A 17,012-nucleotide genomic window follows, 5' to 3' on the forward strand; every position below is an offset into this window, starting at 1 on the left:
AGTTGTCAATGAAACTGCTTTGGGTTTTAACCTCTTAGAGGAAGAAAAAAAGGTTAAGGAAGTCTCAACTCTTCAAGATGATGTGTTTGCCTCTCAAACTTTCATTCACAGCCTGCTAGTGAAAAGGAAGTAAATGAGATTCTTTTGTGTAACTTTGTAGTCTCTTTGTATTACCAAATAGTTGGGGTGTTGATTCCTGTGTGTTTTGCAAGAGTGTGTGGTAAGCGGTGGCTCACACCTGTAATCCCGGCATTTTGGGAAATCAAAGAAGGCGGATCACTTGGCGCCAGGAGTTCAAGAGATAGAGAAATAACTGCAGTGTTAGGAGAGTCTTTTTGTTAGGGGGTGGCAGGAAATGATTTGTTTTACGGGAAAATGCCCACATTTTAACTTTTAAACTTCTGAATAAATTGTGTCAAAACAGTAAAAAAAAAAAAAAAAAAAAGAAAGAAAGAAAAGAAATGACAGAGTATTATTAGTATGTTATAGTAACGGTTTTTAAAGCTAGCTGAATCAGGTTCCAAATAGAAAACAAATGGCACACTTAAATCAGACTACTTTGAAAAGAGTTCATAAAGAGATTATTTATAAAGGTGTAATCATGAGGAAGTTATGGAGGTAGGCAGAGGTGAGATCATGCAGGGCCTTACAGGCCAGGTTAAGGAGTTTGGATTTTACCTTCAGGGAAATGGGAATCTATTCAAGAGTTTTAAGTGGGGCAGTGACAAGATCTGAGTTGAGGATTTTTAAGTTTACTGTGACTGCTTTGTGGAGACTATGTTGAAAGAGAGCCAGAATGGAAGCAGGGAAATGGGACTGGAGGCTGAGCAATCGTTCAGAGAGAGAGAGGATGAGGGCATGGGACAAGCCTGAGCAGTGGAGGTGGAGAGAAGTGGACCAGCCATTGTAGGCAATATTCTGGAGACAGAATCAATGGTATTAGGAAATGGATTGGATGGTGGCCTATCAGGCAGAAGGAAGGGAAAAATGATGTACTCTAAGACCAATGAGAAAAGTAAGGTCAGCTTGAAGGATAGAAGCCACCAACCCAGGGGGAAAAGCAGGCCAGGGGCTGAGAAGAGCAACAGGCTGAGCAAATCCAGTTTGGGTTGGTTGTAGTAGGGCCTCCCGGAGGGGCTGTCCTTCAGAACCTGGGAATGTGGGAGTTGCAGTGACTACAGAGGTTGCTTCCTGGTGACAAGGTCTGGGCCATTTCTGCCAACTCTGCACCTCAAGCCCCACCAGCATGGCAGCTGATGTGTACTAGAGGGATTGCTTGAGTGGGCACTGGGAGGACAGGGAGGAGAATGGAAATCTGATGGTAAAAGACTGAGTTTCAAAATACATTTCTGGCTGGGCATGGTGGCTCACACCTGTAATCCTAGCATTTTGGGAAATCAAAGAGGGCGGATCACGTGGCACCAGGAGTTCAAGACCAGCCTGGCCATCATGGTGAAACCACGTCTCTACTATAAATACAAAAATCAGCCAGGTCTGGTGGCACATACCTGCAATCCCGGCTATTTGGGAGGCTGAGGTGGAAGAATCACTTGAACCCAGAAGGCAGAGATTGTAGTGAGCCAAGATCCCACCACTGCACTCCAGCCTGGACAACAGAGCAAGACTCCATCTCAATTTTTAGAAAGGAAAAAAAAGAAGAACATACATTTCTGATGATACATGCAGTAACAGATATTTGAAATACCAGCCATATTTGGGCTTGTTTGGGGATAGTATTAGAACTAGAACTTAAAATTCAGAAGTTTACAGGTTAGGTGCCCTAGGAATCAGACTCCAAGGTGAAGTTCTGGCTTTAAAAATATTAGAGATGTATTTAAAATATGTTATCTGGATAGTAATAGTTGCATGGAGGAATTCTTTTTTTAAAAAAACTTAATTTTCAGCCGGGCGTGGTGGCTCACACCTATAAATCCAGCACTTTGGGAGGCCGAGGCAGGTAGATCACGAGGTCAAGAGATCAAGACCATCCTGGTCAACATGGTGAAGCCCGGTCTCTACTAAACATACAAAAATTAGCTGGGCATGGTGGCGCATGCCTGTAGTCCCAGCTACTCGGGAGGCTAAGGCAGGAGAATTGCTTGAAACCAGGAGGCAGAGGTTGTGGTGAGCTGAGATTGCGCCATTGCACTCCAGCCTGGGTAACAAGAGCTAAACTCTGTCTCAAAAAAAGAAAAAAAAAAAACAAAAACAATTTTCTTTTGAGAGTTTAGAGAAAAAATGAGATTGGGTTCTAGTTGTAAATTAAAGCAGCTTGCTCTCATTACTTGTTATTAGTTTAGTTTAAGATCTTGGTTGATGCTGAGATCAATGTTAAAAAAAAAACAGGACCCAAGAAATCCCTGTTTCCTCCTCCAGCAGCAAATGCTGACCTCTGAGGCACATCCACAGCCCTGCAGGGATACTGAGTTCCTGAATGCAAAGCAACAGAAATCAGGGATTGATTTCTTACAATGGCTGTCAGCTCTCAAAATTCTGGCTGAAAAACCAATGAGAATTGGAGGCTTATTATAGGGGCACAGCTGCTCTGCGGTGACTTTTACTCAGAAAGAGTTCTACTGACTTGCTACCATTCATTTTTCTTACCATGGATCTAGCATGAAGAATGTGAAAAAGCAAAGTTTGATAAGTCTACTTCTCCTGCCATGTAATGACAGGCATCCCCTATCCCCACAAGATCAAACTTTTTAAGAAATTATAGTAATTAACTTTAGCCTACTACATAGACACCAATCACCAAATATCGGCCTCGTGAGATGGAAAATGGCTTCATAAACCGGGGCTCTATAGCAACTAAGCATATGGTCTTGGACAAGTCACTGTACCTCATGCACTTATTGGTAAAATGCAAGGGCTGAACTAAATAATCTATTGCAGCTTTAAGATACTCTGCTTTGTTTGAAATCAAAAGTTACTCAGGCACCTTCCAGAGAAACCCAATTTCCTCCCTTGCAGTTGACAATACATGGTAAAATCTGGCTGTAATTTATTGAGTGTGCTCTCTGGCCTGGTGCTAAGTTCTTTACAAACATTCCATGATTGAATCTTCTTTATCACTCAATATTCTTAATTGCAAACAACAGAATCCACTCTAGTTAGTTTAATTAGAAAAGCAGCTCATAGAGTTCCTGGGATCAAAAGCTCTGAGGCTGTGCTAACATGATCAATGCCCACATCACAACCTGGTGAGCCACTCCAGCAAGGATACGAGTGTTGCCACTCCCTGTCACGGACAGGATGCTCATGCTAACGCTGCCGAGATCGGAGACTAGAAGCGTTGCCTCTGCTGCTCCATTCATGTTCAACACCTTAGACAACACCCCTGTCTACAGGTGGACCCTGCATGGTCCCTACTTCCTAAAACTAATGAGTGGTTGCATATAATTGGCAAAGCCCAGGGCACATGTCAGTGCCCCATTACAAGGGAGACTGGGAAAGCAAATTTTGGAGTCTACCTCAAGAAAGCAGAATTTGTAATTGTGAACATTTCTTCACACACAGGATGTGTTCCAAGGATGTTGGATGGCCACAAGCATGACAGTTACAATGATCGCATTTTACAGACAGAAAAAGTGAGGCTTAAACTCAGAGGGCCTGTAACTTCACTAGTAACCACTGCTAGTAAGTAATTTAATGAGATTTAAACCCAGAGCTGTCTGAATGCACTGTGCTCTTTGGCACCCTGCTACACTGAGTATTTTATGGTGATTATGCTTTCCCAGCAAGGAGCAAAAATAAATAAAACCTCCAATTTGCCAAATCAAAGTTTGTTTCTCAACTTTTTCTTTTTCACTATCACCCCTCTCCTCTCCCTTCTTTGTCCAATGAAAAGATATGTGTTCCTATATCCTATTTGTGCAACCAGTATTAGTCAGGACTCTTCGTTGCAGGCAACAGAAACCAACAATCATTAGTGTAAGAAGAAAAGAAATATGTTGAAATTTTTTAACCCCCTCAAGAATTACAAAGTATCTGGGGAATCAAGCTCAGAAAACATGCAGAAGCTCAGGGAATTCCTATGATTGAAGCCACAGCCAAGACAACACCACAGGAACAGCCTGGCTAGGAGGCTGCTGCCCCAGTTGGATACTGCCGCCAGCACCACTGCCAATAGCCACTGTACATGGCCAATGCTGAAATCAATGGCAGAATAAATTCAACTCTTCCTGTCTTTTTGCAGCACTTGATGCAAAACCAAGCACTGATTGGCCAAGCTTGGGGCAGAGAGGACAAGTATTGGGGCTTCTGCAGAGGGAGGCTAGGCCCTGCCTCCACCCAGACTCCTGGAGGAGATTCTCCAACCTAGAAAGTGGTTCAGATGCTGGCATGGTCAGCTGAGGATCAGAACTGAAGCACATCAGTCTTGGTGTCCTGCTGTCAGAGACCCATCTCTGTTAGTATGTGGAACCTGTCACAAATATGCAAGTCAACTTGCTCACTGACTTGTTCCCCATCCCTGAGAAATAAAATGTGGATCTGAGGTCTTCCTCATATATGTGAAAAATGAACAGACTATAGCACTTAAAAGTATCCAGCCTTCATGCAGGAGATGGGGATGGTCTTGTCTATGGAGTAGAAGGATGAAGGCTTGGATGCAACTCACGATCAAGCCAAGAGGAGGAGGAGGAGAAAGGAGAAGAAGGGCAGAGGACTCCAACAAGCAGAGCTCAAAGCCTTTGATCATCACACACCCCCCTGGACATTCTATGGGGCCCAAAGGTAACCTTGAGGCCCTGAAGCACCACCAAAGGTGGTGTGCCCTCAAAGCAGAGGAACACTGTCTAGCCCCTAATTAGCTATACAAAATTAATAAGGAATAATCATAATAACCAGATACTCCACTAAGTGCTTTATATGGATTATCTTATTTCATGCTCACATAATCCCTTTAATGTAAGTCACATTCATTTTTTAAGGTAAGTCAATATCATCCCTATTTCAAAGATGAACAAACTGAAGCTCGGAGATATTGTTTAACTTGCTCAAGGTCACATAATAAGTGGCAGAACAAGAATTTGAATTCAGGCAGTTTTATTTCCAGGGCCTGCCCTAGTTCTTTCCCTTTTCCTTAGGAATCACAAACTGGAGGCCCAACGTAGATGTCACTGCCATGTTCTACACACCATTCAGTTTGGCCCCCTCCACTGAGTATTAAAAAGCTGTGTATTCCATAATGGCTGTACCAAATAAGAGCGTACAAGGGTTCCTTTTTCTCTGCATCCTTGTCAACATTTACTCTCTTTTGTCTTTTGACAACAGCCATCCTAACAAGTATGAGATGATATCTCATTTCTCAATGATTAGTGAAGTTGAATATGTTTTCATATACCTGTTGGTCATTTGTATATCTATTCTGAGAAATGTCTTTTCAGGTCCTTTGCCCATTTGATCACCTAGTTATTTGTTTTCTTGCCATTGAGTTCTTTGAGTTCCTTATATAGTTTGGATAGTAACTCCTTATCAGATGTATGGTTTACAAATATTTTCTCCTGTTCCTTAGACTGTCTCTCCACTTTGCTGATTGTTTCCTTTGCTGTGCAAAAGGTTTTTAGTTCCTCCAGCATTGTTCTTCTTGCTCCAAATTGCTTTGACTATTTGAAATCTTTTGTGGTTTACATGTAATGTATGAGCTTTTTTCTATTTCTGTGAAAAACATCATTGAAATTTTGGGAGGGAGTTTATTAAATCTATAGATTGTTTTGGGTAGTATGAACATTTAAACAATATCAATTTTCTAATCCATCTTTCCATTTGTCTGTGTCTTCTTTAATTTTTTCATCAGTGTATTATAGTTTTCAGACCTTTCATCTCTTTGTTAGATTCATTATTAAGTATTTTTAAATATTATTTAAAATGGGACTGATTTCCTGACATCTTTTGCAGATAGGGCATTACTAGCATATGGAAATGCTATTGGCTTTTTACACCAATTTTGTATTCTGCAACTTTACCCAATTTATTAGTTAAACAGTTTTTTGGTGGAATGTTTAGGGTTTTCTATATATAAAACCATGTTGTCTGCAAACAGAGACAATTTAACTGCTTTCATTCTGATTTAGATAACTTTCTTTCTTTTTCTTGCTTAATTGCTTTGGCTAGAATTTCCTGTATGATGTTGAGTAGAAGTGGCAAAAGTAAAGTGAGCCCCCTTGTCATGTTCCTGATCTTAGAAAATAAGTTTCCGCCTTTTCACCATTTTCACCATTGAGTGTGATGTTACCTGTGGGATTATGTTGATAAACAATAAAGTTCATGTACAGCAATCCCAGCTTTATTCCTTCTATATCTAATTTATTTTTTTAAGTCACAAAAGGATGTAAGAATTTGTCATGTTTTTTTGTGTATATTGATATGATCATATGTTTTCCTGAAAAATTTGAAAATAGAACTTCTATATGATCCAGCAATTCTACTTCTGGCTATATATGCAGAGGAAATGAAACCAGTATGTCAAAGAGGTATCTGCATTCCCATGTTCATTACAGCATCATTCACAATATCCAAGATACGGAATCAACCTAAGTGTCCATCAATGGATGAATGGATAAAGAAAATGTGGTTATATATACATAATGAAATACTATTCAGCCTTTAAAAAAGAAAATCTTGTCATTTGCAACAACATGAATAGCACTGAAGGACATTATGTTAAGCACTGAAGGACATTATGTTACGTGAAATAAGCCAGATACAGAAAAATAAATAGTATGCATACATGTGGAATCTAAAAAAGTCTAACTTATAGAAGAAGCAAGCAAAATGGTAATTACCATGGGCTGAAGGGGTGAGGAGAGATTGAGAAGGTCAGAGGATATGAAATTTCAGTTAGACAGGAAGAATAAGGTCATATCTATTGCACAATATGGTGACTATAATGTATTGTATACTTGAAAATTGCTAAAAGAATAGATTTTAAGTGTTATCACCTCAAAAAAAAAAAAAAAAAGCGGCCGGGCGCAGTGGCTCAAGCCTGTAATCCCAGCACTTTGGGAGGCTGAGGCTGGTGGATCACGAGGTCAAGAGATCGAGACCATCCTGGTCAACATGGTGAAACCCCGTCTCTACCAAAAATACAAAAAATTAAGGCCGGGCGCGGTGGCTCAAGCCTGTAATCCCAGCACTGTGGGAGGCCAAGGCGGGTGGATCACAAGGTCAAGAGATCGAGACCATCCTGGTCAACATGGTGAAACCCCGTCTCTACTAAAACTACAAAAAATTAGCTGGGCATGGTGGCGCGTGCCTATAATCCCAGCTACTCAGGAAGCTGAGGCAGGAGAATTGCCTGAACCCAGGAGACGGAGGTTGCGGTGAGCCGAGATCGCGCCATTGCACTCCAGCCTGGGTAACATGAGTGAAACTCCATCTCAAAAAAAAAAAAAAAGTATGTGAAGTGATGGACATGTTAGTTAGCTTGATTTAGCCATTCCAGAATGCACACATATATCAAAAGATCATGCTGTACAGCATAAATATATGCCAATTTTTTGTCATTTAAAATGTATAAAAATTATTGTAGTATACCCAGGCAAGCATGATGCCTGATGGAAGAAGTAACTCAGCACCAAATTTTGTGCATGCTACTAGACTGAATTCTTTGCCCACCTCCTCCCACAAGTGTTGGCACCAGTGGGTCCTGCTCTGTTTGACAAATCGTATACTTCCATTAGCCATACATTGCTTCTCTATAAAATGAGAGGGTTGGACTAGATGGTCTACCTCAAAGGTTCTTTTCAATTCTAAATGTTATATTTCTAACATTTTCCAGACGCTGAGCCACCCTCTTGGATCTAGAATCCAGGAGTTCAGATCAGCAAGGTGATCAGCCATTCTCGGTCGTGCAGCCCAGAGAAACATAACCTCAACCTTGCTAACTCTGTGTCCAGTCATTGACACCCACAGAGCACACCCATTCAACTCCAGGCCAAAGAAAAGCATGAGGAAAGAAAGCTGATTTTTGTTAAATTACTGATTTCTACTTCCACAAGAATTAAGTAAAAATCTTTTGAAATATTAGGGAAGAAATAGGTTCTAAAGCACATGAGGAAAGATTAGTCCAAGTGGGCTTAGACTACATTTTAGTAATGTGGTTTTTCTGCCCCAGGGAGAAGGAAAGATGTTGAAAGATGGGAAGGTCTTCAGAGTGGTGCAAGAGAATTGCTGGGATCCAGAAGTTCGTGTTAGAGAAATGGACCAAAAAGGTACTCTAAGAAATGCTACCAATGTTAGCATCTGATGTAAAAGCAATGTCTGTGCTTAAAGTTTATTGACAACCTTACATGATGGTAACTTCTAACCCTCTTTTCTCTGCCAGGACAGGCTGTTCCAGCTTCACTGGGGGAGGGACAGGGCCCTCGACTACAATGCTTTTAGAGTTTATATTCAAAATGTTTTATCTGAGTTATACCCTGTTTTAAAATTGAATGCTATATCATGAAAAAGATAAAAGAGGCATTTTATTATTTTAAAAAATTAGTTCAAATGTATAGTATTTACTTATTATAAAATCAATTAAAATAGTAAAAATTGGAAATCACAAAACTACGAATGAAAATTGCCTGCTCAGTAAGACTTAAGATCCAATTTCTCTCTGCAGTTTGTCTCACTGCACTCTACACAGAACATTCCCACTGACACATCAGGGGTGGAAATAGAAGCAGTTAAACAAAGTTAATTGTGTAATCTCAGAATACACTACAATAAAATCAATCCAGAAATTTGAAAGAAGAGAATTAGGAAGTGTTACTTTCAAAGCTGAATTGCTAACAAGCTCTAAGAACATCTTGCACTTTTTACATTAAATTTAAAAATCAAATGATTCCCCACAATTTAAAAGAATTTAAGGCCAGGCACAGTGGCTTGCACCTGTAATCCCAGCACTTTGGGAGGCCGAGGCAGGTGGATCACCTGAGGTCAGGAATTCAAGACCAGCCTGGCCAACGTGGCGAAACCCTGTTTCTACTAAAAATACAAAAATTAGCCAGGCATGCTGGCATGTGCCTGTAATCCTAGACTCTTAGGAGACTGAGGCACAAGAATCACTTGAAACAGGGAGATGGAGGTTGCAGTGAGCTGACAACGTGCCGCTGCACTCCAGCCTGGGCGATAAAGTGAGACTCTGTCTCAAGCAAACAAACAAAAAATTTCAAAGTCCTTCTAAAATATGACATGATGGCCACTTTATGCTTCACCTGTAACTGCCTGGCTGACTGTGCCACCCGAGGAGAGCATGCTCCAAGAAAATGCCTGAGCCTTCCAGACACAAACGTGGGCTGCATCCTTGGGCTGTGATGGGGAACTGACCACCACTGACATTGTCAGAACTACACATTTCCATTGGTGGAACATTGCAACCAGAAAAGAAACAATTCAAATACACAAATAAAAGAACAGTTTAGCACTTCCACCTTCCTAATCAAAGACAAATTATAAGAAGTTCAAATATACACAGAGATGTTAGGAGACATTTTATTCCAAGGTCTGCAGAAAATGAATCAACCCATCAGCCCAAAATGAGTAGGTGGTCTCCAGCATATTGGAATTAGCTGTAGATACCTTCATCCAGGTATTGCTTTATATATTTTTTAACAATTAAAAATAGAGCCAGCTGTGATGGCTCATGCCTATAATCCTAGCGTGTTAGGAGGCCAAGGCAGGAGTATCACTTGAGCCCAGGAGTTCAAGATCAGTCTGGGTAACGCAGTGAGATCCTGTCTCCACAAAATAATAATAATAATAATAATAAATTAGTCAAGGATGGTGGCATGTACCTGACATCCTAGCTACTCGGGAGGCTGAGGTGGGAGGATCACCTGAGCCCAGACGTTTGAGGCTGCAGTGAGCTGTGACTGCACCACTGCACTCCAGCCTGGTGGCAGAGCAAGATCCTGTCTCTAAAAAAATTCTTTTTAATTAACAGTATATTTTAGTGGCATTTAAATTGAACTTTGCAGAAAACCTGCAGCACCTCTGTAGAGTACCCCACAATATAGCATATATCACCCTGTTCTAAAAGTATATTGGAGTGAGAGGAGAGCTGGAGAAAGAACATGCTTCCCTGACCTACAGCAAACAGCAAGGTTTTGTAGGAAATGTGGAGCTACAGCAAGGACCTTTTCTCCTTTTCAAGGAGAAAACTATTGAGCATGAGACTTGAATGACTGGCGTCAGAAATCACTGCTTATGGCTGCAGGATAAACAAAGGGCATGTGTCATCTTTGGTTTTTGTTGTGTGTTTCATTCCTTGGCTGTCCTTGAGAGAATTAGTCATGACCAACCCTCACTGAGTATTTACTTTGTGCCAGGCACTATTCTAAGAACCTAACATGTATTAATTCATTTAATCCCTACAACAACCTTAGGAAGTAGGCCCTCTTGAAGACAAAAGATTCTTGGCATCTTGGATGCTACAGTCAAACTCAGGGTCCCATTCTGGGTATTCCAGGTCATGGGACTCCTTCTAGGATCACTCAGAGGCTGAATTAATGGGGCAGGGAAGGTGGCTGAGAGACATGCTCTGCTGTACATGACCTAAAATGGAAAACCTGAAAAAGTCTTGCTTAAATAAAATTTCACAGGAAGGAGGGTAGAAATAGCTCTCCAGAAATGGGGTCAGTTAGTTTTCCTTGAATGATCTCATTTGTGTCCAACCTTTACTTATTTCCCTAGAATCTGGGGCTGGGGGCTGAGGGAGGCCTAGGGAGGGACCGAGAGAGGGACACAGGGAGGGAGAGCAGGAGGACTTTAGGGTGGAGGCTGGCTGCCGCTTGGCCTTGGGAAAGGAAGGAGTGCCCAGGCTGTTCTTCTCACCAGCTTTGCCTTTCTTTGTGTCCAAATCTAGGAGTAACAGTGCAAGCCCTTTCCACAGTTCCTGTCATGTTTAGCTACTGGGTGAGTGTGAAACCGTAAGCCATCTCCTTGGTGTTTAAGTTTCGTGTCCAGCTCCCAAAACGTGAACAGATGCCTCAAGTCTGGACACCAGTGCCACTGACCACCCCCAACAACTGTCCTCCCCTTTAGACATCAGCAGGGTCCCCTCTCAGAACTGTCTTCACAGCCGAGTCTTTGCTCCAGTATGGTAGCCAGTAGTCACATGTTGCTATATGACTTGCATTATAGTTCCACTGTACAGTGGTTCTAGGCCAGCTTTAATCTCCACCAGAACTTACGTGTCTGGTGGCTCATTCCTACAATGCCTTGCTGAAGTAGGAAGATAAATCATGACGCACTACATTACCTCTCCAAGGGAAAAAGACAACTCAGAAGGAGAATCCTGAAGTTGGATGCTCTTTCCCAAGTGAATAAATCTCAAGCACTAAAAGTTTCAGGCATGATTTCCAGCCTATAGAGGAAAATTTTTGTACGGAGCTGGGAGCGTGCTAAGTCCCTGCTCATCCAAGCAGATACTCTCGTGATTTAAGGAGCAATGGAAATACCACCTGTTCTAACACACTTCTCCAACCTGTGCTCATAAATCCATTATTAGCGAGTGACTCCATCCTTACCTGTTCCTGCGAATGCATTCACTATTTAAAAGTGCCCTGAGACCTCAAGATGCCTGAATTTATCAGACTGGCTACCACTCTGACTAAACAACTGAGACTGCAGGAGAGGATCAGATTCCTAGCAGTGAGCTGGGGACAGTGGGGTGACAGAAGAAAGAAAACAGTGAAGAAGGGAGCTTTAGGGAAACAGACAGCAAACTTTGTCTGCCTCAGCATTTTGCCAAGGACAGTCCTGAATGTCACAGCCAACAGAAAGGACAGAGAGGAGGACAGACAGGGACAGGACAAGTCAGTGAGTCAGCCTGGCCACCCTCAATGAGACGTGACAAGGAGGTGCCTTGATGGTGGCCTGGGGCCCTTGGCTAGGCCTAACCTCCTGGGAGGTGGGGGGTGGGGGCATTAAGATCTTTCTGCAGTTGGGGATAGCCCATGCTCATTCCATCTCTAGTGTAAGGATACCAGGCCCAGTAATTGTGTCCTTCCCTTCTGATTCTGGCCTCAATTTTTCTAATGAATCAGCAATACACTTGCAGTTTTCTTTGCTTTACAAAAATTGGCTTCCGGATCTTAGGTGGCCAGCACCTTTCCCAATCTGTGCCTCTGTTTTCTGATGTGGTAAAGCCACTGAAAATTGCAAATATTATAGACACAAGGAGGCACTGTTCAGAGCAAATGTCTAAAAGTAGGGTGTGTGTGTGTGTGTGTGTGTGTGTGTGTGTGTGTGTGTGTTTGAGACGGAGTCTTGCTCTGTCGCCAGGCTGGAGTGCAGTGGAGCAATCTCGGCTCACCGCAACCTCTGCCTCCTGGGTTCAAGCGATTCTTCCGCCTCAGCCTCCCACGTAGCTAGGACCAGAGGCACGTGCCACCACGCCCAGCTAATTTTTGTATGAGACGGAGTTTCGCTCTTGTTACCCAGGCTGGAGTGCAATGGCATGATCTCGGCTCACCGCAACCTCCGCCTCCTGGGTTCAGGCAATTCTCCTGCCTCAGCCTCTTTAGTAGCTGGGATTACAGGCACGCGCCACCATGCCCAGCTAATGTTTTGTATTTTTAGTAGAGACGGGATTTCACCATGTTGACCAGGATGGTCTCGATCTCTTGACCTCATGATCTGCCCACCCTGGCCTCCCAAAGTGCTGGGAGCAGGTTTTCAACAATGCAGTTTTCCCTTTTCTGTCTCCACCAGGCCAAACCTCAGGACACTTTAAACCTATGCCAGCTTTTAAACAATGACCTTGCCACCACCGTTGCGAACTACCCCAGGAGGTTTGTGGGTCTGGGGACATTGCCCATGCAGGCCCCTGAGCTGGCAGTCAAGGAGATGGAGCGCTGTGTGAAAGAGCTGGGCTTTCCTGGGGTCCAAATTGGCTCCCACGTCAACGAGTGGGACCTGAACGCGCGGGAGCTCTTTCCTGTCTACGCGGTGAGTAGGCGGGGCTGCTCAGCCAACGCCAGCCGTCCAGCGCCTGGGCCGGGGACACTGCTGGGTGCTGGCGGGGAGGAGGTGAAGCACCACCTCACTGGGAGGGGATAGCAGTGCCCACGACTTATCAGATATAGGTAAAAGATGTGGAAATAGCTCCCACAAAGGAGTGGGCCATTCCAAAGAGGAACTGGTAGAATGGTTCCTAGGCCAGCGCTGAGTTAACACAGTGAAATCTCTTGTCCTTCCTTCCCCCTTGCCCTCCTTTTAATCTTTCACTTGGAAGCCAAAATACCCTCTTCACAGCCAGTGTGCAAAAGAATCATGTTAATGACATGTAAAAAAAAAATATTTCGGCCAGGTGCAGTGGTTCCCACCTGTGATCCCAGCACTTTGGGATGCTCAGGCGGGTGGATCACTTGAAGCCATTGGAGACTAGCCTGACTAACATAGCAAAACCTTGTCTCTACTAAAAATACAAAAAAATTAGCCAGGCATAGTGGCATGTGCCTGTAGTCCCAGCTACTTGGGAAGCTGAGGCATGAGAATCTCTTCAACGCAGGAGATGGATGTTGCAGTGAGCCAAGATTGTGCCACTGCACTCCAGCCTGGGTAAGAAAAGCAAGACTCCATTTCAAAAAAAAAAATCTGCTTTGGAAAAAAAATACTTAACATTTGTCAAAATTATAAAATAATTTGAAAGAAATTGTGGAAAATACAGAAAAGTATAAAGATGAAAACAAACATTATCCATAATCCAGCCTCTCAAAGATAAATTGCCACTGTTATAGTACATATTCACTTTTTTTGATATGCATATATCTATATTTTAATGAAACTGAAATTCTGTTACACATGTGATTTTGTATGCTAATTAAAAATTTCCAACATAAGTGAAAATTCTTTTAATGCATACTTTTTAAATAACTGCAGAATATTCTAATATATGGCTATGTTTTGATTTATTTAACCAATCTGTAATTAAGATACTTTTTAAATCATATATTTTGGAAAATGTTAACATTTGGTGAAACTAGGTGGTGGGCATATGGATGCTCATTGTGTTATTATTTACACTTTCTATACTTAAAATATTTCATGGTAAAATGTATTTTCAAAAATTCAGTGCTATTCATTTCTAAAATATCCAACCTCAAGTGTCCATAGTTTCAGTCATCTCCATCAGTCTTCTTCTTCTTTCTCCACTTTCAATTCTTTCTATAACCAAACCTTCTCATCTCAGTGCTAAGATTCATGATGCATAATTCTTTACTCAATTGCATTTTTTAATGTTTTATTTCCCTCCTAGAATTATAATATTGCTTTCTATTATTTTCATTATAAATGCAAAATCTTCAATAATGACTTAATTAGATGTTTGTGGACTCACCAGGCAGTGTGATTACTGATCATTTACACATTTAGTATTTATGGAGGTCTAACTACAGGCAAAAAATTTTCCATGTTTGTATCTATGGCGACTGCCCACCAGTCAGGGGATTGCCTGTTAAATTGCCTCCTAATGACTTGAAAGATTTAATGTTCCTCAAAATATTGAACTCCCTGAAGCTTACTGGCTGCAGTGGCTTAGCTGATGCAGTGAATGTTTTTTAGAAACTTTAATGAATTTTAAAAGAGGATTTATTTACTTATACATCCAAGTTGTTTCAGCACAGTGTGAGCGAGACTTCAGCTGCAAGTCATTTTAGCATTCATTGGATTTGGGCTTATGAAGTACTAAGGGGCTTTGAAAGCAACAGCAGCCGGTTGGGGTCCAGATGGATATTTTCATTTGTGTGACTAGCTCGACCCATCAATCATTCTAACTGGGCTGTTTTGGGGACATCCAGTCTCTGAGGGGATTCAGGAGCACAACCTGTCCCCAGGTGACTCATGACATCTTGGGGGTGGCAGCATATTTGTTTGGTTAGCAAGGTTTGCCTGCCTCTCTGCTCTCTAGCTTGCGTCAATAATGTGCTGAAACGAATTATCATGAGCCAAGTTGGCTTTGTCATTTCAAGGTGATCCTGGCACTCCAAAGGTCTAACTGTCCCTTTATCTCCTACACCTCCCTTTTTAGTGAGTAAACCCAATCACACATGCTCAGGTAAGTTTTCAGGTGCAAAAGCAACTTCGTTACTGGTATAAGGCAGACAGAATGGTAATGCCAACTGCCCAGCTCCACCATCTATCAGCCACAAGGCCTGAGTAAGTTAGCCTCTATCTGCCTTAGTTCTCTTCTCTGTAAAATGAGGGTAGTAAAAGTGTGCAACTCATAAAAAATTAATCTAGTTAATAATTGTAAAATTCTCATAACAGCTGTGGCACATAGTAAGTTTGCAGTCAATGTTAGTTATAATTGCGAGAGTATAACTTCTTTTTCTATTCTCTACAAAGCCTCACATATAGAAGGAGATCAACAATATGTTAATTTGAATTGAACAGAAGATTGGTATCAAAAAACTACCTACTGGGTACTATAGTTATTACCTGGGTGATAAAATAATGTGTACACCAAGCCCCTGTGACATATAATTTACCTATACAACAAACCTGCACACGTACCCTGAACATAAAAATTAACAAGAAATAAAATTAAAAGAAAAAAATTTTTAAAAAGAAAAGAACAACCAAAGGCACATAGGATGAAGTTGTGTCAAAATGAGGAGTCAAATCCCACTGAGATACCAACCTTGTACCTTTGCCAAACCCAAACCATCCCAAGAAGTCAATATTTTCTTTCCAACCTACATCTATTATCAGAAACCAATTAGCTTCTCTCTCTTTAAAAGGCTTATATCTCTTCTGCTCCCCAGAACCTGTTGAATCAAAAGTCCTTTCTTCAAGTTACCCTTTTCGTGACACTTCCAGAATCCCCTGTTGTCCCAGACCTGGTTTTCCATTTAAAAAATGCTCACGTACACAACTCACATTGCATCAGCCTGGCTAGCACAAATATTTATGTATGAGAGTAGGATGAGTCACTGCAGAATCTCAATATATGTGGTGAAGAATTATTCTAAGGGAAATCTCTTTTGAATCTTGATGAGCACTAATATTCAATGCCTGTTGAGGGGACTTCTTTTAATTAAACTTTTTGTTGAATAAAGGTCATTCCATCCAGATGGTATTTCCATTTTCAGAAGGCCCTGAGGCATGCCCATGACATTCATCTCAGTACCTGTCTGGCTAAGGCATTGATCTCTCCCCTCTCTGAGGTCATCTCACTCACAGCCGACTATTCAGAGACTCTGCTGGGCACCTGGGGCTGTGTGAATGCCTGTAGACCCCAGGGATTTCACTCAGGGCTGGGCTGTGAGTGGTCAGGTGGCTTGGGTCAGGCCAGCCAGCCCCAGCCCAGCACTGACCCTTTAGCGCCAGTCCATCACTTCCTCACTTTCCACAGACTCAGGTTTTCAAGTGGGGAAAAGGAGGGGCACTCTCATCCTGACTCCAAGGATATAGTTATTTACAAGCTGTCCTTCCAAAAGAGTAGAACAAGTTGGAGACAGCAGGGAAAATTTCTCCTACATTTCAGGTGTGGGATTAGTCCTTGAGCATTTTGCTCTCAACCAAAACATTTGAATGATGTATGTTTCCTGACACTTGCTTTATCAAACGATAAATTAAGTTCATCAACTTCAACGGTGAATCTGCCAACCCCCTTTGTTAATTCTAAGTGTCCCTTTTATTTTCCAAGCAGGAGCAGTTTGTCAATATCTCTTTTATATAGATCATAAAACAATTTCAAAAGCATTTTAGTTTATTTATGCAGACCAATATAGACTCAAAGAAAAGCAGTTTCCCCAAAACAGTACCTGGTATCTGCTCACTCATCAAAGTAACTCATTCTCTCTCTCTCATTGCTTCTTTGAAGGCAGCTGAAAGGCTGAAGTGTTCCTTGTTCGTGCATCCCTGGGACATGCAGATGGATGGACGAATGGCCAAATACTGGCTCCCTTGGCTCATAGGTTTGTGTCTCTGTGGGGTCTGGAACAGAGGACCAACTCTTGGGTTTGTCCAATCATCTATGGAAACCTATTATGTCAAATAGGGAAAGTATGAATAAT

General features: G+C 41.9%; 1 protein-coding gene across 5 annotated transcripts in view; it reads left to right on the forward strand.

Moving 5' to 3' along the window:
* Positions 1–17,012, forward strand: part of ACMSD (aminocarboxymuconate semialdehyde decarboxylase) — a 63,426-nt gene that overhangs the window by 13,497 nt on the left and 32,917 nt on the right. For 3 of the 5 annotated variants that reach the window (XM_032250671.1, XM_032250673.1, XM_032250672.1), the window contains 4 exons: positions 8,120–8,216; positions 10,856–10,905; positions 12,706–12,942; positions 16,820–16,913. In XM_032250671.1, the coding sequence (XP_032106562.1) occupies positions 8,120–8,216; positions 10,856–10,905; positions 12,706–12,942; positions 16,820–16,913 (478 nt within the window). The remainder of the gene's footprint in view (positions 1–8,119; positions 8,217–10,855; positions 10,906–12,705; positions 12,943–16,819; positions 16,914–17,012) is intronic. The other 2 variants (XM_032250675.1, XM_032250674.1) reach the window with 1 other exon arrangement.

Source organism: Sapajus apella, unplaced genomic scaffold (assembly GCF_009761245.1).
Source record: "Sapajus apella isolate SASKATOON/1434 unplaced genomic scaffold, GSC_monkey_1.0 scaffold72, whole genome shotgun sequence".
In the NCBI taxonomy this organism is placed as follows: domain Eukaryota; kingdom Metazoa; phylum Chordata; class Mammalia; order Primates; family Cebidae; genus Sapajus; species Sapajus apella.